Source organism: Lethenteron reissneri, chromosome 45, assembly GCF_015708825.2.
Source record: "Lethenteron reissneri isolate LAM-NWPU_2019-01 chromosome 45, ASM1570882v1, whole genome shotgun sequence".
In the NCBI taxonomy this organism is placed as follows: Eukaryota; Metazoa; Chordata; class Hyperoartia; order Petromyzontiformes; family Petromyzontidae; genus Lethenteron; species Lethenteron reissneri.
In genome coordinates, this window is record NC_083823.1 from 10,915,428 (window position 1) to 10,937,782 (window position 22,355).

Below are 22,355 nucleotides of genomic sequence, written 5' to 3' on the forward strand. Positions count from 1 at the left end.
TCGCATCACATGACAACTCAGGTATTTCTGTGGTTTTGAAGGGCACCCCCAAGTGGCAGCTGTCCCTATGCAGGGTAAGGTGACTCAGCACCTGACCTACAAGCAATTGATAGCCTGTCACTAGGGGGCGACGATTGTGATGTGTAATCCGTAATTCAAGTTTCAAGTTTCATTTATTGAGTAGTTTGGCTTAACTTTAGGGCACAAGTTCAATTGCACTGTCCTGAGAGTATAAATCCGGTCACCTACGGGGAAATGAAGAGTACTGGGAGAATGTGTAGTGAGGCAGAAAATCTTATTTTTGTATCAGTGACAGATTGGACACCGAAGGAGACGGCAGTTTTTAGTGTAGTATTTACTGAACACCAAAGCGAAATACAGCAAAACTAAACCCAACGTTATTTTACCAGGTAAGGCCCACTGAGCTACATAGCTCTTTTTCAGAAGCAGAGACGGTCTGTGGTGGTAGCCACCCATGTAGCCTGAATCCAGAACTGTGGAGGCACTGAGGGTTGGTGGATCACACGCAGAGATGTTTGTTGAACTCCCTTCCCGTGGGTGTCGAGGAGGAGCATCCATAACCCTGGCTCGCCAGGAGAAAACAGTACAGCAAGATAGCTCAACGAAGTGGCTTATCATGTGGACCTGGTTACAAAAAATACCCTTGAAACTGCCTGTGCTGTGTGAGTGGTGTGTGTTGCCTGTGTTTGGCAAGTGTGTTACGTGTGTTCTTCGTGTGTGAGGAGCGATAGCGTTGTGCTTGGCGCATTGCACTACAAACCCGGTGACCCAAATTTTATTCCTGCTCACGGCCAACATCAGTGACAAATATCTAAAACAGTCCCGACACCTCCGCTAGATCGACACAGCATTAAATGTTGTGCGGTGTGTTAACAGCACGGAAGACAGACGGTCGGGTGTAATTCTGGCCAAAACACTGCCTTGTGTGCCTTGCCGGCTTCATAGGTGCTCGTGAACAGCACTTGCCCCAACAGTCTTTTGAAGTCTATGCGGGGGATGTTTGTCTGTTAGCGAGCGCCTGTCGGGGCTGGTGGATCAGCTGACGCTGCGGCTGCAGGAGACGCGCGTGGCGTTGGATGTGAGCCGAGGGGACGCTGAGGAGCTGGTGGTACAGGTGGAGGCTCTGACGGGGAGGCACGCACTTGCCCAGAGGGAGCACGCGGAAACGCAGGCCAGGTTGCAGCACGAGTGGGTCTCTCACACACACACACGCACACACACGAGTGGGTCTCTCACACACACACACACACACGAGTGGGTCTCTCACACACACACACACACGAGTGGGTCTCTCTCACACACACACACGAGTGGGTCTCTCACACACACACACACACGAGTGGGTCTCTCACACACACACACACGAGTGGGTCTCTCACACACACACACACGAGTGGGTCTCTCTCACACACACACACGAGTGGGTCTCTCTCACACACACACACACGAGTGGGTCTCTCTCACACACACACGAGTGGGTCTCTCACACACACACACACACGAGTGGGTCTCTCTCACACACACACACACGAGTGGGCCTCTCACACACACACACACGAGTGGGTCTCTCACACACACACACGAGTGGGTCTTTCTCTCACACACACACACGAGTGGGTCTCTCACACACACACACACACGAGTGGGTCTCTCTCACACACACACACACGAGTGGGTCTCTCACACACGAGTGGGTCTCTCTCACACACACACACGAGTGGGTCTCTCACACACACACACACGAGTGGGTCTCTCTCACACACACACACACGAGTGGGTCTCTCTCACACACACACACGAGTGGGTCTCTCTCACACACACACACACGAGTGGGTCTCTCACACACACACACACGAGTGGGTCTCTCTCACACACACACACACACACGAGTGGGCCTCTCACACACACACACACGAGTGGGTCTTTCTCTCACACACACACACACGAGTGGGTCTCTCACACACACGAGTGGGTCTCTCACACACACACACACACGAGTGGGTCTCTCACACACACACACACGAGTGGGTCTCTCACACACACACACACACGAGTGGGTCTCACACACACACACACGAGTGCGTCTCTCACACACACACGCACACGAGTGGGTCTCTCACACACACACACACACGAGTGGGTCTCTCACACACACACACACGAGTGGGTCTCACACACACACACACACGAGTGGGTCTCTCACACACACACACACACACGAGTGGGTCTCTCACACACACACACACACACGAGTGGGTCTCACACACACACGAGTGGGTCTCTCACACACGAGTGGGTCTCTCTCACACACACACACGAGTGGGTCTCTCTCACACACACACACACGAGTGGGTCTCTCACACACACACACACCCGAGTGGGTCTCTCACACATAACAGCAACTGCTGTTCACCACTAAGTGGCAGTCAAATCACCACAACGCCTATGCCAGGCTAGGTGTGCGCGGAGTGTCGAAAGGCTCACTGGCAGGAAGTCACGGAACAGACCCAGGTGTTATGGGTTGGCCGACTGAGATAACTGGCAGATACACCACCTGTACTTTCTGCTGTGTCAACTTTCTCTGTTTAGCTGCCTGTGCTCGGCTCGTTGTGAGCGTCACCTCGTTCACCTTTCGTTGTTGTTGAAGGGCGTCTGCCTCCAACTCCCCAGTAGCGTCCTTCACGAGCCTCATCCACAGAGGCCAATCTTGACACCACTGGTACCAGTCATTGGCAGGTCCACTCAGCTCCACGTCCTCCCGTATCACATAATCCCAGAATATGAAATCCTGCAGTGACGAAAGCTGTAAGTGAAGATAAATAATGTATTAATAGGAAGATGATATTTTAAAAATAGGTGTATTCAAATGTGAGTTGTCACAGTAATAAAGATGAAAGTAATGGCCAAGTTATAAGCAAAAAATATTAGGTGTAGGATTTGTATGGTGTGTATGGCATTGTGACAAATGCTAAATTTATTCAAATGTAGCTACGTGACGTAACAGAAAGAGGAAAAGAATGTGAAATCCTGCAGTCACGAAAGCTGTAAGTGAAGAGAAGTAATGTAATATTAGGAAGGTGATATTTTAAAAAAATAGGTGTATTAGAACGTGCGTTCTAAAAGTTGATATTTGAACGTGAGTTCACACAATAATGAAGATGAAATTAACGGGCATGTAATAAACCAAAAACAACTGGTAGATTGCGCACTGCGCAGACAATAGTGGCACTACGGTAACGCCATTGCCTCCTGGCAACAAAGCCATTGGAAGTTTGAAACAAAGCTCATGGTCACGACTGTATAGTGCTCAGCCAATAGCAGCGGCCTAAGGGACTCAGCAATTATGATTCCGCGTCTGGTAGACGCTTGTTAAGACCCTTCCCATTATTCAATCCATAGCCTCAGCTGAAACTTTCACACCCCCCTACAGCCACTGGAAGTATTACGGTAAACAAAGTGCGCCCACTACAAAAATTGTCGTTTCATTGTACAAACAATTCGAAAAATTTAAAACGTGATAACATGTGCAATTTTAGTGCGAGTGGTTTATTCAGCAGTGCTTTAGTCAAAGGTAAGTGTTGCATAGTGGATAGTCCGACCATGAAAACATTAAACGAGTTATGACATGTCACACGTGTAAAATATTTTTGGGATAGCCCGCACCTCCATATACCCCGCAGGGTCTTGTTTTGTTTGTAAAAAGTGGTATACCCCGCGGGTTATATGCGGAAAAATACGGAATTTTTTTGGCTTATAACTTGGCCATTGTTTTCCTCTTTATTATTGTGTCAACTCACGTTAAAATATCATCTTCATTATTGTGTCAACTCACATTCAAATACACCAACTTTTGAAAATATCACCTTCCTATTATTACATTACTTATCTTCACTTACAACTTCTGTGACTACAGGATTTCATATTTTTTGCCGCCCGGGTAAAACTACGTGGCCGGGAGTCGGAGCCATTGCCTGTACACCTTCGGATGCGACAGGGATGTCCTCTGGCTCCCACATTATTTTACATCTATTTTTACCACGTACTTTGTGAAGCCTTCAGTAGCTGTACCGGAGGAATTCCCATCTGCTACAGATGCAATGGGAGGCTAATCGATGCCCAGGTGCGGTCAAGGGATGGCTCCCTATTGGTCAACCATGTTATGTATGCCCATGATCTGGTAATTGCTGCTCACTCAGAGGAGGAGTTGGAGGCACTGCTGCTGAACCTGGAGCTTGCCACTAAGAGGTGGGGCCTTGCCATCAGCCCCACCAAAACTAACCACCTGCCTGGGTATTTTGTACCATCAAACACTTCACCCCCACAACTCCCAATTGGTGATGAGCCGCTTGTGGAGAGAGTGGAGAGTTCGCCATACCTGGGCAGTGTGCTCATGACCGGCTCCGGTTTAACAGCAAAGGTCTCACTCCGAATCAGTCCAGCGGCATTGTCTTTTCATCGGTTGCGTAACGCTGTGTGAAAGCTACCTGGTCTGTCGTTCCGCAACGAAGCTTTAGGTCTTCTCGGCCACAGTCATTCCCTCCCTTCTCTACGCATGCGAAACGTGGACCCCCCTTAATGGAACATCTTTACCGGTTACAAATATTTTGGCTGGCCTGCCTACGATCCATCCTGGATCTAACCAGGCTGGATTGTGTGAGGAGCTCACAAATCCTTGAAAGATGTGGCCAAAGTCCCATCGGTGAGCTCCGGCAGGCAAGGCTGCGTTGGCTGGCCCATGTAGCCTGCATGCCCAGCCACCGCATGCCTAAACAGCTTTTGTTCGGCCAGACCGTGGGGGCTAAACGGACGCAGCACGGGCTAGAGAAGAGATGGAGTGATGTGGTACAAGAGGACGTGGAGCTTAGTGGACTTGCTGATGACTGGTACCAGTGGTCTCAAGATCGGCCTCTGTAGAGGAGGCTCGTGAAGGACGCTACTGGCCAGTTGGAGGCAGTCATCCTCCAACAACAACGGGGAGCGGAGGAGCGACGCTCACAACAACGAGCGGAGCGCCGGGTGGCTAAAGCACAGTAAGTTGGCACAGTAGGGGGCACAGGTGGTGCATCAGCCAGTCGTCTCAGTCAGTCGACCTGTGGCATCTGGGTCTGCCTCGTCACCTCCTGCCAGTGGCCATTGGACACTTGACATGGCCTCAAGGTGCACATAGCCTGCCACAAGCCTCGTAGTGACGTCACCGCCACTTAGTGCCGAATGGCGGTTGTTGTTGTATGGTATTGTGTGATATTTTTACACTTTTCATTATTTTTCTATCTACGTGACTTTACCGAAATATACAATCAATATACATTAATAATGTTTGTGTGCAGACAACTAATTTTTGTATTTCTTGCTTCTTTCGCTCAACTCTTGTACACAGAAACCTGGTATTTTTATAATCGCCTTCAAAATATTCACATATTTTCGTTTGTGTGCTCACAACTATTATTTTATTATTAACTTGCTCTGCATTCCTTTTTTTTTGGTGTCAAATCACCTTGATAGAAACCAATTTTTTCAATAATCACCTTGATAATATTACAGTCATAATGTTTGTGTGCGGACAAATCATATTTCTGTTCCTTGCTACTTCCACTATACTCATGTACATAGAAAGTGTGTGTAAGTCGATGTGTGTGTCTGTCTTTTTCGCCCGGGCAACGACGTGTACTTACCGCTAGTATTAAATAAAACACATACATTATACTGTAGATTTGGAAGTTTAATTTAACTTGGATGATAGTGTGATGATGATGGTCAGCAGACACACCGTCACCACGAGCAAATCTATCCAACAATTCTGCCTTTTAAGTAAAATTCATCACTTATGCATTTTACTGTTGCTCGCATTTCCTCCACTCACCTGATGCTTAGACCCAGTGAATTAAGTAAAACAAAACCACCGCTGCTGCACTGCGCAAGTTCCCCCTCCCCACGATGCGGTGTACAAATATAAAATGGCAAATAATCGAATTTCTTTAAAGAAAAATCGACAAAGAAAGAGGTTTTACTATATTTGATGTCATAAAATACTCTGATTCAGAGTGAGACCTCTACTGTCAAACCGGATCTGGTCATAGGCACACTGCCCAAGTATGAAAACCTCTCCACTGTCTCCAAAACTGCCCCATAACACAACACACCCAGGCAGGTGCTTTGTTTTTGTAGGGCTGATGGTAAAGCCTTAGTAGCACACTTCAGGTCAACAGTAGGGAGCCATCCCCTGACTGCACTGGGCCTTTAATCAGCCTTCCATTGTATCTGTACCAGATATAACAATAATAACAATAACCACCGTGCATCACAAATTTGGCGGTGATGTCACCATGGCGCTTGTGCCATGCTGGGTGCGCTTTGAGACCACGTGAAGTGTCGAAGGCTCGCTGGCAGGAGGTCAAACCTAGGTTGACCCAGCCTTAAATGAGTACCTGGTGCGATGTGTAAAGATCAGCACTGGGAAGATAGCAGCTGGGCGTGGTGCTGACCACATCACACACTCAGTGCGCCGTGCCGCCCTTAATCGGTGCCCGCGTACAGAACTTGCCCCAACAGTTTCCTAAAGCTACCCGGGGGGGGAATCTTTGTATTTGTTGTTCTGTGCAGGTTGACTGCGGTGCGGGCTGAATGCGCGTGTCTGCGTGCAGAGCTGACGAGCTCCATCACGACACTCAGAGCTCAGAGTGAGTCCGAGAAAGGAGCATTGAAAGAACAGGTAAGTTATCCTGCGTAAGTCTGTGGGACCCGTGTAAGTCTATGGGTCCAGTGTGAGTCTTATGGGTCAGATTTTAACTCTTCATTGTTATTACAGCTAGTGCCATTAATTCTATCACATATTGTAATGTTTTTTTCCATTTCCCTGGTCCCATTGCCAATGGCACAGACAATGCTTCCTTCCAGGACCTTGGTATAGTTTAATCACCACCACCATCACCTCGCTTCATGCCTTCATGAATTAGTTTTGTTCAAATAATTTTGTTTGCTTTACCAGTAACTGCATGACATGCCGGCAAACATATATTTGGTTCCCGTTTTGTTGCACAGATAGAAATATCTATAGTAATAAACAGAACGTTTAACGTTTTTAACTGACCTATGGAGCTGTCACCATGGTGTAACGATCCACTGTCTGGACTAAACATACAATCTGAGGCTTCTGCTTCACAGTGGACATTAAAGTTCCTGTGACGTAATTTTAAATGAATAGGCCATTGTGTGCTGTCGTCATGGTTCATATTGACCAACTTAGAAAGGTTACCGCTCAAATGGGATGATACACAGCAGCCTTCATCGCTCCCAATTAGCAACACCCGCTCGCGGTCCAGGTGCTGAGTCACCTTGTGCCGCACATGGACAGCTGCCACTGGGGGATGCCATTCTAATTAACACGTTGTAGTCGGAAGCTTTCACGACCAATATTATCCATAATTGAGATGTTTTGGGTTCGATCACGGAAATATAAATGTCGTTAAACCCGCCAATACCTGATACCGCCAATTAGTAAGGTTTGTCATGTAAACAAAAATTACATTTCTTAACTCGTTCAGCACACTGGTGTGTTGGAAAGTAAACCCACAACATTTACAATGTTACAATGTTGTGGGTGGTGGCAGGTTTAACGACAACATTTACAATGTTGTGTATTTACGACGTTAGCATCATCTGGTGACAGCCAGAGTTGTGGCTGTCGCTTGAATAAAAATATTTATTTAGACTGGAGGAATCCGATGAGCTATAATATAAAACTCTTTTTTCACAGATGTCAACTAGGCGCACGTCAGCAAGTTATATAATGACAAAGGTTATAGATAGTTGATTGTTATTGTTGTTATTAACATTCGTATAAGGGCCACAGGGAAGGTTTTAATGGCTGGGTCTGTTAAACAATAACCGAGTCAGGTGGTGGCAGGTTTAACGACGCATTTATATTTACGCAAGTAACATTGGTCGCGGAAGCCTACTGCGTGTTAAATGAGCCGATAGCCGTTTTCCAAGTCAATTACCGTCTCTTCTTACTCAGGAACCCGGTAACTGTTTTCTAGTGGAGTATTTCGTAACGAACACACATGCAATGATTGGCACGCACGGAGGGACGCACAAATGGCACGAAGGCCTAAATCACCGCTCGGTTCGTCTCTCACCCTCGTTTCAGCAGTTTAACGGTAACAGGCGTAGCCCCTACAGTTGCTCGCTCGCGCCACTGCTGGCGGAAGGGGCGGACAGGAGCGGTGGGCGTGGAGATTTAAGAAACTTGTCTCATTGTTTCAGCTGCCGAGCCGGGATATGGAAAACAACCGGCGACCTGTAGATTGTATGACGAGTGTGCTGACCATTACACACCCACTGTTGCAGCTCCACGCTCTTCTCAGAGGGGATTAACATCTCGCCACCATGGCACCCTGGTTTCCAACAAAGACAAAAATCACCCCCTATAGCATGAACAGACTGTTGGGGCAAGTGCTGTTAGCGAGTGTGAAGGCCGGCAAAGCACACGGAGGGGGTGGATAGGTGGCCGGCACTATGCCCGGCCGCCGTTGTCTCACCTGTGGAGATGTGTAAAGATGCGCTTCTGCGTCTATCTGGAACGCTCTTCCTTCCGATATTAAGAAGCCACTGGAACTGCTTTTGGTGTTTCGTTTTTGTTCCTTCCCCGCACCTTCAATGAGCGCGGTTGGCTACGTGCGGTCTGCGAAAGAAATCCAAAGAGGCTAAAGAGCCTAAATGCATTGCGTCCGGTGCTGCTGACGTTTCTGCGTGTGCGGAAAAACCTTAAACGGTTCAACGTCCGGTGACCCCCCCATGCGGGCGCAGGTGAAGCGAGCGGAGGCAGAAAGGGACGAGAGTCGCCGCGCCGCTCACGACATGCACGGCCGAGTGAGCCGTCTTGAGGCACAGGCGCTCGGCGCCAGCAGCCCGGCGGTAACTGGTGAAGCCACGCACACATGCGCACACCAGCACGTGCACATATGCAGACACGCGAGCACACACACATGCACAACCCTATCCCAAACACGAGTGGAGGAGCTGCTCCAGTGAGGGGTGGCTGGCTATCGTACAAAGATGGTCACCGCATCACGCAGCGCTTTTGGATGCACTTCTGCGGCCGTCTGAAACGCTCTTCCTTCTGATATTGGGAAGCCACTTTGAGCTTTGCGCTTTTAAATAATTAATATTGATAAACTAATTTGTTTAGAACTGGCCATTTGTGTTTATATTCTTAGGTTTTTTCGGTAAAGTCACGTAGGTAAAAAATTAAAATTAATAAAAGTAAAATAAAAAATACTTGATACAGCTATCATGCTGTGACGGTTCCACCTGAAGACGGAAGCTTGTGTTGCCTCCGAAACGTCGTGATTTTTATTTGTATTTTACTTTTATTAATTTTAATTTTTTACCTACGTGACTTTACCGAAAAAACCTAAGAATATGAATCCTTGCAGTCACGAAAGCTTCAAATCTAGAATTTTTGTGTTTAGTTTGTTGTCCTTCCCCGCACCTCCAGTGAGCACGCTTGACTTCGTACGGTGCAAAAGAAGTTTAACATATATTCATTGAACAAACACCTGCCTCCCACTTCTATCCCTCCACATAAATAAAAAAAATACATTCTATTTTACACATCCCATTAGCCGCACACTCGGCCTCTTCGAAGTGCGTTACCGGATTCTCAGCAGTACAGGGACTCCTCTACTTACGAACGAGTTAGGTTCCAGAGGTCTGTTCGTATGTCGATTTGTTTGCGAGTCAAACTTTATTGCTGTCGATTCCAAACATGTTGTACGGCGTGTACACCAAACACAGGGAATGACTTTAAAAGTTGTATAATCTCCTGTAGATGTAGATGCCACTGGTTCTTCATGTTCTTCAGATGTAGATCTCACTGGTTCTCCATGTTTTGCAGATGTAGATCCCACTGGTTTTCCATGTTTTTGCAGATGTAGATGCCACTGGTTATTTATGTTTTGTAGATGTTGATGCTAATTCCCTTTGGTGCTTGTGTTTTGAAAAACTTACCAAGACATGTCTGCACAGTTGTCTTCTTCCCTTCATAAATCAACTTCTAACAGGCAATATCATCATGAACAGCTGCCGACACCTAGGTAAACCTTTCAGTGTTTGGGTCCTGAGACTCAAAACAGGCCAGTGCCTTCTCAATCATGCTGAAACCTTCAGCCAGCTATTTGGTGTTGAACCCTTTAGGTTGCTCGGCCTCCTGTTCCTCCTCAGTGACCTCATCCTCCACCCTGTGTGACTCCAGCTCCATCAAATCATTGTTGGTCAACTCCTGAGTGTGGCATTCCAACAATTCCTGGAAATCTTCTTCCTCCAGATCCAATTGCAGTTCCTTGACCATATCCACCAGCTTGTTGATCACTGAATCCGCAGTCTCCTGAAATCCCTAGAAGTCAGGAACAAACTGGGAGCAGAGCTGCTTCCACACACGATTCATGTTGGGAGCTGTGATCTCATGCCAGGAAGCATCAATGTTCTTAACTGCCTTGTAAATGTCATAGTCCTTCCAGAACTGTCTCAGCGTCACTCCACTTTCCCCTTCTGTAGCCTTCACACCCTTCTGAAAGTTATCTGCAGCTAGCATCTCTTAAAAGTAGATATGACACCTTGGTCCATAGGTTGCAGGAGAGAAGTGTTATTGGGAGGCAAGTGCACCACCTGGATGTTGGCATGGTAACTGCCCAGGACAGATGGATGACCAGGGGCATTATCTAGTAACAGCAGGTTCTTGAAAGGGCAGGTTGTTGTTGTTGCAGTATATTTCCACTTCAGTTACAAAGTGATGGAAAATAAGTATAACCCGTAAAAACAAAGTTTTTCACTATAAATCCTTTATATGCGTGGCAGCGAACTTAATATAAAGGATTTAAAAATATATTCGCCTGTGGAGGACGTGGAGATCGATCCCGCGACCTTTGGCATGGGAAGCGAGGGCGCTACCAACTGCGCTACTCCACCACGGCTTGTGGAGGGGTTACGCTCTGGGTTCTTATACTGTGACGTTCAGCCAAAGCCATGAATGAGTTCTATTTGAATATATGTAAAATAAAAAAAATTTGCCTAAAAAGTGTAAAATTTTGGGAATTTTTTTTCACGAACATTAATTGTCTGGCACAACGAGTTTGTGTGGAAAATGTGAGCTCGATTGGATCACGGGAAGTGGGTTAAAAAACGACCGAAAGATTTGCACGGTCGTAAGCAAGCAAGCACGCAAGCAAGCATGCGAACTTAATATAAAGGATTTAAAAAACAATCTTGGAAGAGGGCCTGAGTCACCCAGGCCTTAGGGTTAGACTTCCACACAAGAGGCAGTGAACCTTTGGCAATATTATTGAGGACCCTTAGGTTTTAGGCATAACAAACTAACAAGGTCAAAATTTAAACTAACAAGGGTTTCAGTTTACAGTTCCCAGCAGCATTTCCACCAAGTAAGAGAGTAAGCTTGTCCTTCGCAGCCTTGAAACCTGGCATATTCTTCTCCTTTTTGACAATGCATGACCGATCTGGAATTTTCTGCCAAATAGTCCTGTCTCATCGACATTAAACACCTGCTGTGGCAGGTAATCTCCCTCATCGATGATTTCCGACAGAGCCTTCGGGAACTCCCTGGCTGCTACCATGCAGGTTCGCACGAGCCTTACATCTGTGGAACCAACCATGACTAGCAGTAAATGTCTCATCAGCAACACTCTTGCCCTGTTTCGCCTTTAGATCTGCAAAAGGCCTTCTCCTAAATTAGCATAAGGCTTATAGGCATTCAACGCTGATGCTGGTCCTCCAGCTACACACACAAGAGTTTTCCATTTCTTCAATCGCTATGCTTCTTTTCTTACTAATCATCTTGGACTGCATTGGCACAGAACCTTTCACATTTTGCATAATTCGGTCCTTATCCTTTAAAATTGTCCCAACAGTCGAACGATTTATCCCAAAAGCACGTTCAATGTGTATCATTGTCTCACATTTTTCACATGCTTTATAATGTCCATAATTAGTTTACATCGTAATAGTTAACATTGTTGTGGAGCATGCAAGTAGCAGAATAAATATTATAACAAGAAGGCTCCTTTTTCAATAATAAGGGAAAGGATTAAATCTCCGTACACAACCCCCGCCCCCGTTGCCTGAATCTGCAGCCCAGGCCTCCGCACAGGCCCCAGGCCGAACAGGGGCCCGGGAGGGGCTGGAGGCGGGGGGCTCGTGGGGTGTGGCGGCTCGCGAAGAGGGGGAGGGGATGGAGGAATCGGGGCCCCGAGCCCCACCGTGCCCCCCCTCCCTGCCCCCCACCCCGCAGCAGTCTCCCTCGCTGGAGCAACTCCTCAACAGCACAGATGTCAAGAGTGGTGAGCAATAACCAGCGGTGGTGTCGCGGTTAGCGTGCCACGCTAGGAATCCAGCGATCTGAGTTCCCGCTCGCGGCCAACATCAGTGACGAGTATACGTGCAGGTTCTGAGTCTCCCCTAGGTCGACTTGGCCTAAAATGAGTACCTGGTGTGGTGTGTACATTTTTTCCACTGGGGAGAAAAAGGCAGCGAGGCCGTGGTGCTGGCCACACCACCCACTCGAGCACCGACCTAAATAGGTGAAAACATTTTATTTTGTGGGAAAAAACACGCCATTGTGTTGATTTGTCCGCCTGGCTCTCATTACTTAACACGTGGCTGCCCTGCTCCCCTGCCCCCAGTCGGCCCCGTGGGGCTGGAGCCGTCGAGCGAGCAGCTGGCGTTGGCGCTGGGCGCCGCGTCGCGCCGGGCCGACCACCTGAGCGAGGTGCTGCACGAGGCAGAGGCCACTAACGCTGTCCTGTTGGAGCAGATCAAGGTGGCCTTACCCCCACGCTCGCCCCACGCCCGCCCCACGCTCACCGCACTGTCACCTCACGCTCATTCCGATCACTCGGCACCTCACGTCACTGCGTACCTCACTGTGCACCTCACTCCGCACTCGCTCCACGTGTCACTCCACACGTCACTGCACGTGTGACTCTTACTCATGAGACTCATCCTGGTATCTTGATCTCTCTCCTGGGGAACTAAACAAACTCGTCAGAGAATTATTCCTGTCACCATAGACCCCCTGTCATCATTCTCACGCTTCTGCATAACTTCGTAAGCATCTCTGGGACACACATATCTCATGTTTCCCTTCTCTCACACCGCCGATTCTCCTGCGCTCCGCGTGACGTGAGAGAAAAAGGGAGGACTTCTGTCGTACCAGAAGCTGCTGCCCAGGTGTCCATGCCACGCGGCGGCATGCTCGCCCTGCGGCGCCTCTTCTCTACTAAAGCCGAAACCTTGCTGCTTGCCTCGCGCTCGCCCTGCAGGTGCTCAAGAGTGAGGTGCGCCGGCTGGAGCGCAACGCGGAGCGCGACGGCGCCGTCTCCAGCCTTGAGTACCTCAAGAACGTGCTGCTCAAGTTCGTATCGCTGCCACCGGGCAGCGAGCGCCAGGCCCTGCTGCCCGTGCTGCACACCCTGCTGAGGCTCAGCCCTGAGGAGCGTGGCCTTCTCGCTCACATTGCCAACGGTACGTGGTGTGTGTTTCTGCCTGTGCGTGCATGCGTGTTTCTTTCTGTGCATGTGTGTTTCTGACCATGCATGCGTGGTTTTGTCCGTGCGTGTGTTTCTGTGTGGGAAGTGGTAGTGTCGCGGTTAGCGTGCTGCACTACAAGCCCGGCGACCTGAGTTCGATTCCCGCGCACAGCCAAAACTAGTGACGATTATCTGAACTGGTCGTGGGCCTCCCCTAAGTCGACTCGGCCTCAAATTAGTACCTGGTGCAGTGCGTAAACATCGCGACTGGAGAGACATAAGCGGCCAGGCTTGATGCTCGCCACCCACCCCTTCGTCTGCCTTGCTGGCCTTCATAGGAGCTCGCTAACAGAATTTGCCCTAATAGTCTGTTTAGGCTTTACTGGGGGATCTTTGTTTTGTTTTGGTGCGTTTCTGTCTGTGCATGTGTGTTTTTCCGTGCATGCGTCTGTTTAATCCAGTGTGGTTTTGTCCCTGCGTGCATGTGTGTGTGCTTCTGTGTGTGGAGATCAGTGGCACAGTGGTTAGCGCACTGCACTTTGAATCCGAGTCACCAAGTTCAATTCCCGCTCACGACCAATAACGGTGACAAAGAATGTCTAATCCGGTCCTGGGTCTTCCCTAGGTAAGCTCAGCCTTAAATGAGTACGATGGTTGGCCTGTAAAAACATCGCCACTGGCGAGACAAAGGCGGCCGTGCGTAGTGATAACCACCAACCGCCTGGTGCACCGTGCCAGCCTTCATAGGTGCTCACTAACAAACCTTGCCCCAACAATCTGTTGAAGCTATATGGGAATCTTTGTTTTGTATTTTTGCGTGTTTCTGTGTGTACAGTGATTAAGGACGTTCATAATAGTGGGCATGCCCGGGTAAAGCTGCTTGGGCAGAAGTCTTAGCCATTCCCCCTTCACCTTGGGGTGTGAAAGGGATGTCCTCTGGCTCCTAAAAAAATTAATATCTTCTTACACCACGTAGTTTGAGAAGCTTTTCATGGCAGTATTAGAGGGATTTCCATTTGATACAGAAACAATGGGAGGCTGATCTATGCCTGCGTGCAGTCAAGGGATGGCTCCATATTGGTGAACCATACTATGCACGATGCAAATATCGTAATTGCAGCTCATTCTGAGAAGGAGTTAGAGACTGAACCTGTAATGTACCGCTAAGAGGTGGGGCCTTACCATTAGCCAGACAAAAACAAAGCAACTGACAAACAATCCACACTCTTAACTCCCCATGAGTGATGGGCGGTTGTGGAAAGAGTGTAGAAGTTGCCATACCTGGGCAGTGTGCTAATGACTCGGTCCGTTTTGACAGCAGAGGTTTCACTTTTAATAATTTCAGTGTTATTATATTATCTATTCCTTGGCTGCATAATTGTGTGGAAGCTGCCTGGCCTGTTGCTCTATACAAAGCTCCAGGTCTTCTCAGCCACAATTATGGCCTCCCTTCTGAAACGTGGACCCCTCTGAAGGGACATCAACACTGGCCTGCCTATGATCCATCCTGGGTTTAACTAGACTGGATTATGTGAGGATCTCACAGATATTGATGACCTCTGGCAAGCGAGACTGTTGGCTGGGTCATGTAGCCCGCATGTCCAGCCACCATATGTCAAAGCAGCTTCTGTTTAGATGGATAGAAGGGGCGAAATTGGCATGGCACATGCTAGAGAAGAGATGGAGCCGATGTGGTGCAGGAGGATGTAGAGCTGATTGGACTTGCCGATGACTGATACCAGTGGTGTTAAGACCAGCCTCTGTGGAGGCGGCTTGGGGTGAATGCGTCTGGGCAATTGGAGGCAGTCGCCCTCCAACAACAATCAACAGCGGAGCAAAGCTCACAATAACGAGTGCAGCACTGGGCAGCTAAAACGCAGCAAGACAGTCAGTCAACCCATTTCTCCTGGGTCTGTCCCATGACCTCCTGCCAGCGAGCCTTCAACACTTTACATGGCCTCAAAGTGCACCAAGGCTGGCACAGTCGCTGTGGTGATGTCACCTCCACTTAGTAGTGAATGATGGCTTTTGTTGTTGTTTAGGAGAGGAGGAGCTGGACTCGGGTGGCGCGTCAGGAGGTTGGGTCTCCTATCTGCCCAGCTGGTCCGGGTTACGCTAGAGGGAGCCACTCGCCCACGCACACACACAATGCACAGTGGGCGACACCACACAGACCACGCCGTACAGCTCAGTGGGAAGACCGTGTTCAAGGCAAAGGAAAATCCTCCACTAGAGGGAGCTCTCGTGTGCTGTTTGATGTCCTACACACTAACCAGATGTGTTGGAAGAGGGTCAGGGTTCCAACACTTCACTCTGCCACACGCAATGCTGATCGTAGACGGTGGTGAGCCCGATTAATTGTATGGGTGGGCAGAGGTGGTGGGGGGGCGTTTAAGAAACGTGTACCCCATTATAACCGCCACGCCAAGATCAATTCGAACCAGCGACCCCGGAAAAGCATTGCTCCTCGCACGCGCAAGTCGGGCCCTGAGCCTAGGAATCGATGTAATTCAGCATAATATAACAAACTCGACACACGTGTGTCAGTAATGCTGAATAGCGCATGTAATCGGCGACGTTTCCGTTGATGGACCTTCGTCACACAGCACACAGAGAGGCCAGGAATACGGGGTAGATGACATTGTAGTTGGAGATGACACTGTGCACACCATGGATACCAAGGGGCCTGGGTAGAAATGCAATTTAAAATATTTTCCAGATTTAACTTTTTTTACAAATGTTTCCAAACACTCTTTGGTTGCAATTTAAAATATTTTCCAGATTTAACTTTTTTTACAAATGTTTCCAAACACTCTTTGGTTCTTTCGGTAAAGTCACGTAGAAAGGAAAAAAAATCACGACGTTTCGATTGCAGCACAAGCAACCGTCAGATGCAAGCTCGGAGACAGACATATACAGTGAGAGAGACACACAGAGAGAGAGAGACACTGAGAAACAACGCCTCTGTGATGAGGTATAGTATAGAGATCAGCGGCATGGGGGAGAGAGAGGGGGGGTGGCAGAGAAATTAGCATGTCCAATGAGAGACAAATGCAGTCACGAAAGCTTCAAATCAAGATTGTTTCCAAACAGTCTCGTATGGGCATTTGAACAGTTACCCCTGAGTAGATATTTATATAACACATTCACACACACACACGCTAACACACACACACACGTTAATACACACATGTTAACACAGGCACACATTCGACCCACATTCACACATGTAACAAAGACAAAGATCTTCCGTCTAACTTCAGCAAACTGTTGGGGTAAGTGCTGTTGGGGAGCACGTATGAAGGCTGTTATGGCACAAGAGAGGGTGGGTGGCCAGCACCACGCCCGGCCACCTTTGTTTTCCTTTTAGCGAGGTTTACACACCGCACCAGTAACTCATTTAAGACTGAGTCGGCCTAAGGGAGGCCTAGAACCGGTTCAGATATTCGTCATCGATGTTGATTGTGAGCAGGAATTGAGCTCTGGTCACCGGGTTTGTAGTCCAGTGCCCTAACCACTGTGCCACCGCTCCCTACAATCCAGGTCAATGGTCAGCTCAGAGCCAGTGTTGGATAATTCCACATTCCCATGGCAGAGGTCAGTCTTCCCATAGGATGACCCATGCTGCTTTCCTGCAAAGTAGTTGTTTATTTTTTATCAACCCCAGAGTAATGATGATGGGTTTGACTCCCAAGATTCGAACTCATCAGTTGTAGCCACCAGTGATGCTTGTCCTGATTGGGGTTTATGGTGCAATAGCCGGGGACTGTGGGCACAGTAGTAGTCTTTTTTGAGTTCAAAGTTCTGGGCAATTAATTTTATTTTGCACTTCTCTGCTGATTGGATCAGTGGTTTGCGGGACGCGTGCGGTGTGATTGCTCGGTCTGTGAGGTGACGCAGCCCGCAGTGAATCCAAGGTGTAACTTCCCTTCGTTGATGGGCAGACGATTCATCTTCTCCCTTTATCTGTCTCTCCACATGAAAAAAATTTACTTTTTTTTTACACATCTCATCAGCCACACGGCCGTCTGGGAGTGCATAATTTCAGCAGCATTGGCTCACCACGAGAAAAACGCTTGACTGGTTTTGACGTTCATTGTCTCATCATCAGTCAAGATTTCCTGAGCCAATGGTGGTGAACTGCCAGATGTTTATAGGCAAGAGCCCTCTTAAAGATGGGTCCTAGCTTTACGTAAAACTCTTGATACACAACAAAACCTAATCAAGAGTGTTTTGGAGACTATAATAAAATAACTAAGCAAACAGTGTCTCCACGTATCTGCTCCTCTACATTATTTTTTTTCAAGCATCGTTTACACATTCCATCAGCCACAATGCCAGATACGTAAAAGAGGTGTATTGTCTGCGTATTTAGCTTCATGGAGCCATCGTCTTTGATGGCTCAGGGCTTTAATCACACCTAGCAGAACGCTGTCTCTTTCTTGTCAAATCGCTCCAAGCTCAGTTCTCGCTCCTGGGTTCAAGCGGTCATGACTGCTGATGAGACACTGAATGTTAAATCCAGTCCAGGGTATTGCTGTCTTAAAGCTCTGCTGCTGAAATAAATTAACTGCCGGAAGACTTTGGCTGATGGGATGTGTGAAAAATAACCTATTTTATTTTATAATGATAATAATTTCAACGTTTAACACGCCGCCATACAATATTCGGAGAGAGAGGACGACTCGGAGACACGAGGAGCTACAGACGAGCGAGTGCGAACGTGGCCACCGGCTGAGCGAGTGCCAACAATCGCCCAAGCTCTGCTGCTCTCTATACGGGGTGGCCCGGAAGTCAGACACACAGGGTTATTGAAACATTTAATTGTTTATTTTTTGTTATATAGGAAAGAGCCCTTTTAAAGATGGGTCCTAGCTTTATGCTTGGACCCATCCAGCATCATTGGGCGATTTGCCAGAATAGTGAACCAATCTACCTCTGTTCTTAAATAGAGCAAGATGACGTCATCACTGAACACATCAGGTGCAGAGATCAGAGACGTATTCAAATTTTAAATGTTGTGGATTTAATCTCCAACACACCGGTGGGCTGTAGTAGCTAATTGGCACGTTGTTTACGTGACAAACCTTACTGGCTGTGTCGGGTGGTGGAGGGTTACGACACATTTATACTGACGCGATCTAACCCAAAAACCTTTATTATGGATAATATTGGTCGCGAAAGTCTACGTGTTCAACTATTTGTTATCTATTGTCATTATTAATATCAATATTTCTTCCTGTGGGGATACATCAAATCTGTCATTTACAAAACTTGACCAAGAACCATGAATTAATTGAGACGAAATATAATTGATGATTGTTCAAAGATTACACAGTCTAATCTTTTTTAAAACGGCTAATTAATTTCTTAATATAATTTTTGCACGTATTCATTTGATGGAAGTCAGTTTGAACGTTTCTTAAATTATTCAAACGAATATAATGACCTTGTGTGTCCTAATTCTTGGGCCACCCTGTATATAAAGGTTTTATCGGACAATCAGTGGAAGAATTCCGGAGCACCTGGAGAACACCCACACATGCGACGGGGCAACGCTCTATCCCATACAGATGGAACAGGTGGAGTCTACATTGTTACTGGCGAGCCAGGGTATGCGCTCCTGGAAGGGGGCGCTTCGCAACATCTCTGTGTGATCCGCCAACACTCTTGTCCTTCCCCCGCACCTTCGATTAGCAAGGTTAGCTTACGTACGTTACGAAAGAAGTTCAACGTACATATACATACAGCCCTCTGTACTGCCTCTAGTGCTGGAATACAGACCACGTGTGTCGTAGCCACCTCTGTATGTGGTAACTACTACCGCCTGGAGAAATAAGTAATTGTTCATATTAGAAAATTAAGATTTTATTTTGTTAATTTAAATAATGTCCACACTTCTGGATGCCCATGTCCAGCTGTTGCTGTGCCGCTACTTGAGATAGTGCTTGCGTTCAGACCAGAGGTCGCAAACGGGTTTTGATTCCTTACCCGTACCCGGCCGCACCAGGGTCGCAAACGGGTACCCGTACCCGATACCCAGCCAGGTACGGGTAGCCGGGTATCGGGTAGGGTACGGGTATTGGGTACCCGATTGCGACCTCTGGGATGAAGCCATGTTGCAGGCGTGGGTGGGTTGATTCTAGGAACTTGAATTGTGAGAAGAGACAAGACGTTGGGAAATGAGTGACAAACGGTTACTCACCAGTGACTCCCAGTGACTCACGGCCTACCCGTACGTGTACCCGGCCGCACCAGGGTCTCAAACGGGTACCCGTACCCGGCCGGGTAGCCGGGTACGGGTATCGGGTACCCGATTGCGACCTCTGGTTCAGACGCCGCTGCTGCTGCTAGCCGCCACTGCTGCACGAATCCATGTTGTTGCGTAGTGTCTCGGTGGTGTCCGACTTGTCCATTATGAGCCGGACGCTATGTCGAGCGCCGAGTCCAATGTCGTGGGTAGGGTTCGCTTCTCGGAAGGTGGTGCGAGTGAGACACGAAACTCGAGTTTGCGGACCAAATGGACCACACGTGTCGCCGTCAGCATTCGAGATGAATATCTTGGTTGCAAGATGTGGAAACTCCTTCCATAATACGGCGGCTCTTCATCGAACGTGAAATCAGGGAAACGAATTATTTACGTGATGTTGAACAACAGGAAAAGGACGTCTCCTGTTGATTGGACCTGGCTGAATGTATTGTCTCGCTTTATATGGTGAAGGTTAAATAAAGGATTGTGTTCAGAATTCTAGACATTTCCTCACGTGTTCGTTGTATAAAGTGGCTAACAAAGGATTATGTCTTTACATTGTGATTAGAGAAGCTGGACTTGCCACGTGAAGGCATGATCTACATGTGGTCTCGCTTTTCGCAATATACCACCCACGCCGGGTCGGTTATGTGGGTTATTTGACCATACTTCACCACGCTGGTCACTGCGGTTTCGTTGAGGTGGGGAGCACAGACGTATGGAAGGACAAGAGCAGACTATGGGGCAGTGCTGTTCGCAAGCACGGATGGGATGCGTGGCCAGCACTACGCTCGGCCGCCTTTGCCTCCCCAGTACTGATGTTTTATACACAACTCAATATATTTAAGGTTGAGCCGACAGAGGGGAGGCCCAGGATCCTTTCACATTGGACACCGGATGTTGAGTAGTGAGCGGGAATCGAATTCGGCCAGGTTCGCCAGCTGCTGCGCCACTGCTCCCCACTCGGGCACGGACACACACGAACGCGCGCGCGCTCCCACGTCATGAATTGCAAATGAATGACAGGCGCAGTGCAATGAATGGGGCCTTTGAGTGGCAGCGTCAATCATGCGAGCACAGAGCGTTTCTGCTGTGCGTGTGGGCAGCCGCCAATGTGAGAAGCCGAGGCAAAGTCTGGTCCCTCGTGCACTGGGGTCTGGGATGGGGAGGGTGAGAGAAAGGTGGCGATATTTGCGATGCGGGAGCTGAGAATGCCTCATTATGTGCAGTTGTGGACAGAACCGCGAATACACATAGACATAATCAGAATATTTATTGATATTCTGGATGAATCCGATGAGCTATGAAGCTCTAAATCAGAGATATCCAGCACGGGGTCAAAACGTTACAAGAACAAAACTATAAAAATACGATAGGAGTGCTAAGTATAGAAAAAGTAAACAAATTGCTTAAATTATATGTATAAATAAAACTAGACTTCATTTTTATCTTACCAGGTGATGCCCACAGAGGTATTAACCCATTTTTCAGAAGCGACCTGGCCAAACATGATAGGTCAACAAAGTGGCTTATATGGAAATTTATAGCAGCTACATAATATAAATCATCTTAAGTACACTGACAAAGATCCCCCGTATAGCCTGCAACACACTGCTGGGGGAAGTGTTGTTAGCAACCGCCTATGATGGCCATAACCTCACGTAGTGAGTAATGTATCCAGCACCATGATCGGCTAATGGGATCAGGGCCGGATTAAGGCATGGGCTTTTGGGGCTGCAGCCCAGGGTCCTCTGCCAGCTGCAAGGCCTCCAGAGATTAAGTGAAAAGTTATTTCATTTGTGAATGCTGAATTTTATTTGTTGTTAGCCTTGTAAAAATACATTACATTATTCTTGAACGTTGATTATTGGGGGCCACACAGTACATGTAGCCCAGGGGCCTACACAATCTTAATCCGGCCCTGAATGGGATGTGTAAAAAAAAACAAATGTATGCGCAGAGATGTATACGGGAAGGAGGTGAATTGTCTGATTAACTATTTTTGTCACTGTGAGTTGGCTGTCTAGTTCACTGTTCCACAGCGGTCGCGAAGAGAGGGGGGAGCGCGCCCGAGAGGATGCGTGCACCGTCTCGGGCAGCTGTTGATGGGTAGATTGTTAATCACCAGGGGTCGGCAACCTGCGGCTCTTTAAGGACTGCATTTTGGCTCTTGAAATTCGAAAAAAAAGATTTGTTATTTTGCTTGCCTAATCCTGACCATGGAAGTCCACTTCACCATGGAGTCCAGTTTACCATGGGCAAGGGTCAGCAACATGCGACTCATTAAGAACCACCGTCTCGTATTCACCACAGTGCATTCCGGCTGTTGAAATATTGAGGGAGGTTTTTTTTTTTACCGAATTCGAAAAAAAATTATCTTCTTGCTTTGGTTGCCGACCCCTATTCATCATCATCACGGCACCGGGAGAGAGGGCGACGGGTTAGGGAGGAGACCTTCATTCAACAGTGAATTGACCATGGCCGACGATGGTGTTGGTGGGGATGAATTCAGAGTAAATCGTGGGTGTGGCGGACCTGGGATGGGT

The 22,355-nt window shown here is 48.0% G+C and overlaps 1 protein-coding gene across 2 annotated transcripts in view; it reads left to right on the plus strand.

Moving 5' to 3' along the window:
• Nucleotides 1-19,104, plus strand: part of GCC2 (GRIP and coiled-coil domain containing 2) — a 76,050-nt gene extending 56,946 nt beyond the window's left edge. Inside the window, exons 16-22 of one of the 2 annotated variants that reach the window (XM_061570449.1) lie at nucleotides 1,033-1,209; nucleotides 6,622-6,730; nucleotides 8,827-8,941; nucleotides 12,165-12,371; nucleotides 12,714-12,850; nucleotides 13,353-13,554; nucleotides 15,602-19,104. In XM_061570449.1, the coding sequence (XP_061426433.1) occupies nucleotides 1,033-1,209; nucleotides 6,622-6,730; nucleotides 8,827-8,941; nucleotides 12,165-12,371; nucleotides 12,714-12,850; nucleotides 13,353-13,554; nucleotides 15,602-15,678 (1,024 nt within the window). In that variant the 3' untranslated portion in view covers nucleotides 15,679-19,104. The remainder of the gene's footprint in view (nucleotides 1-1,032; nucleotides 1,210-6,621; nucleotides 6,731-8,826; nucleotides 8,942-12,164; nucleotides 12,372-12,713; nucleotides 12,851-13,352; nucleotides 13,555-15,601) is intronic. The other variant, XM_061570450.1, reaches the window with a different exon arrangement.
• Nucleotides 19,105-22,355: the final 3,251 nt, after the last annotated feature.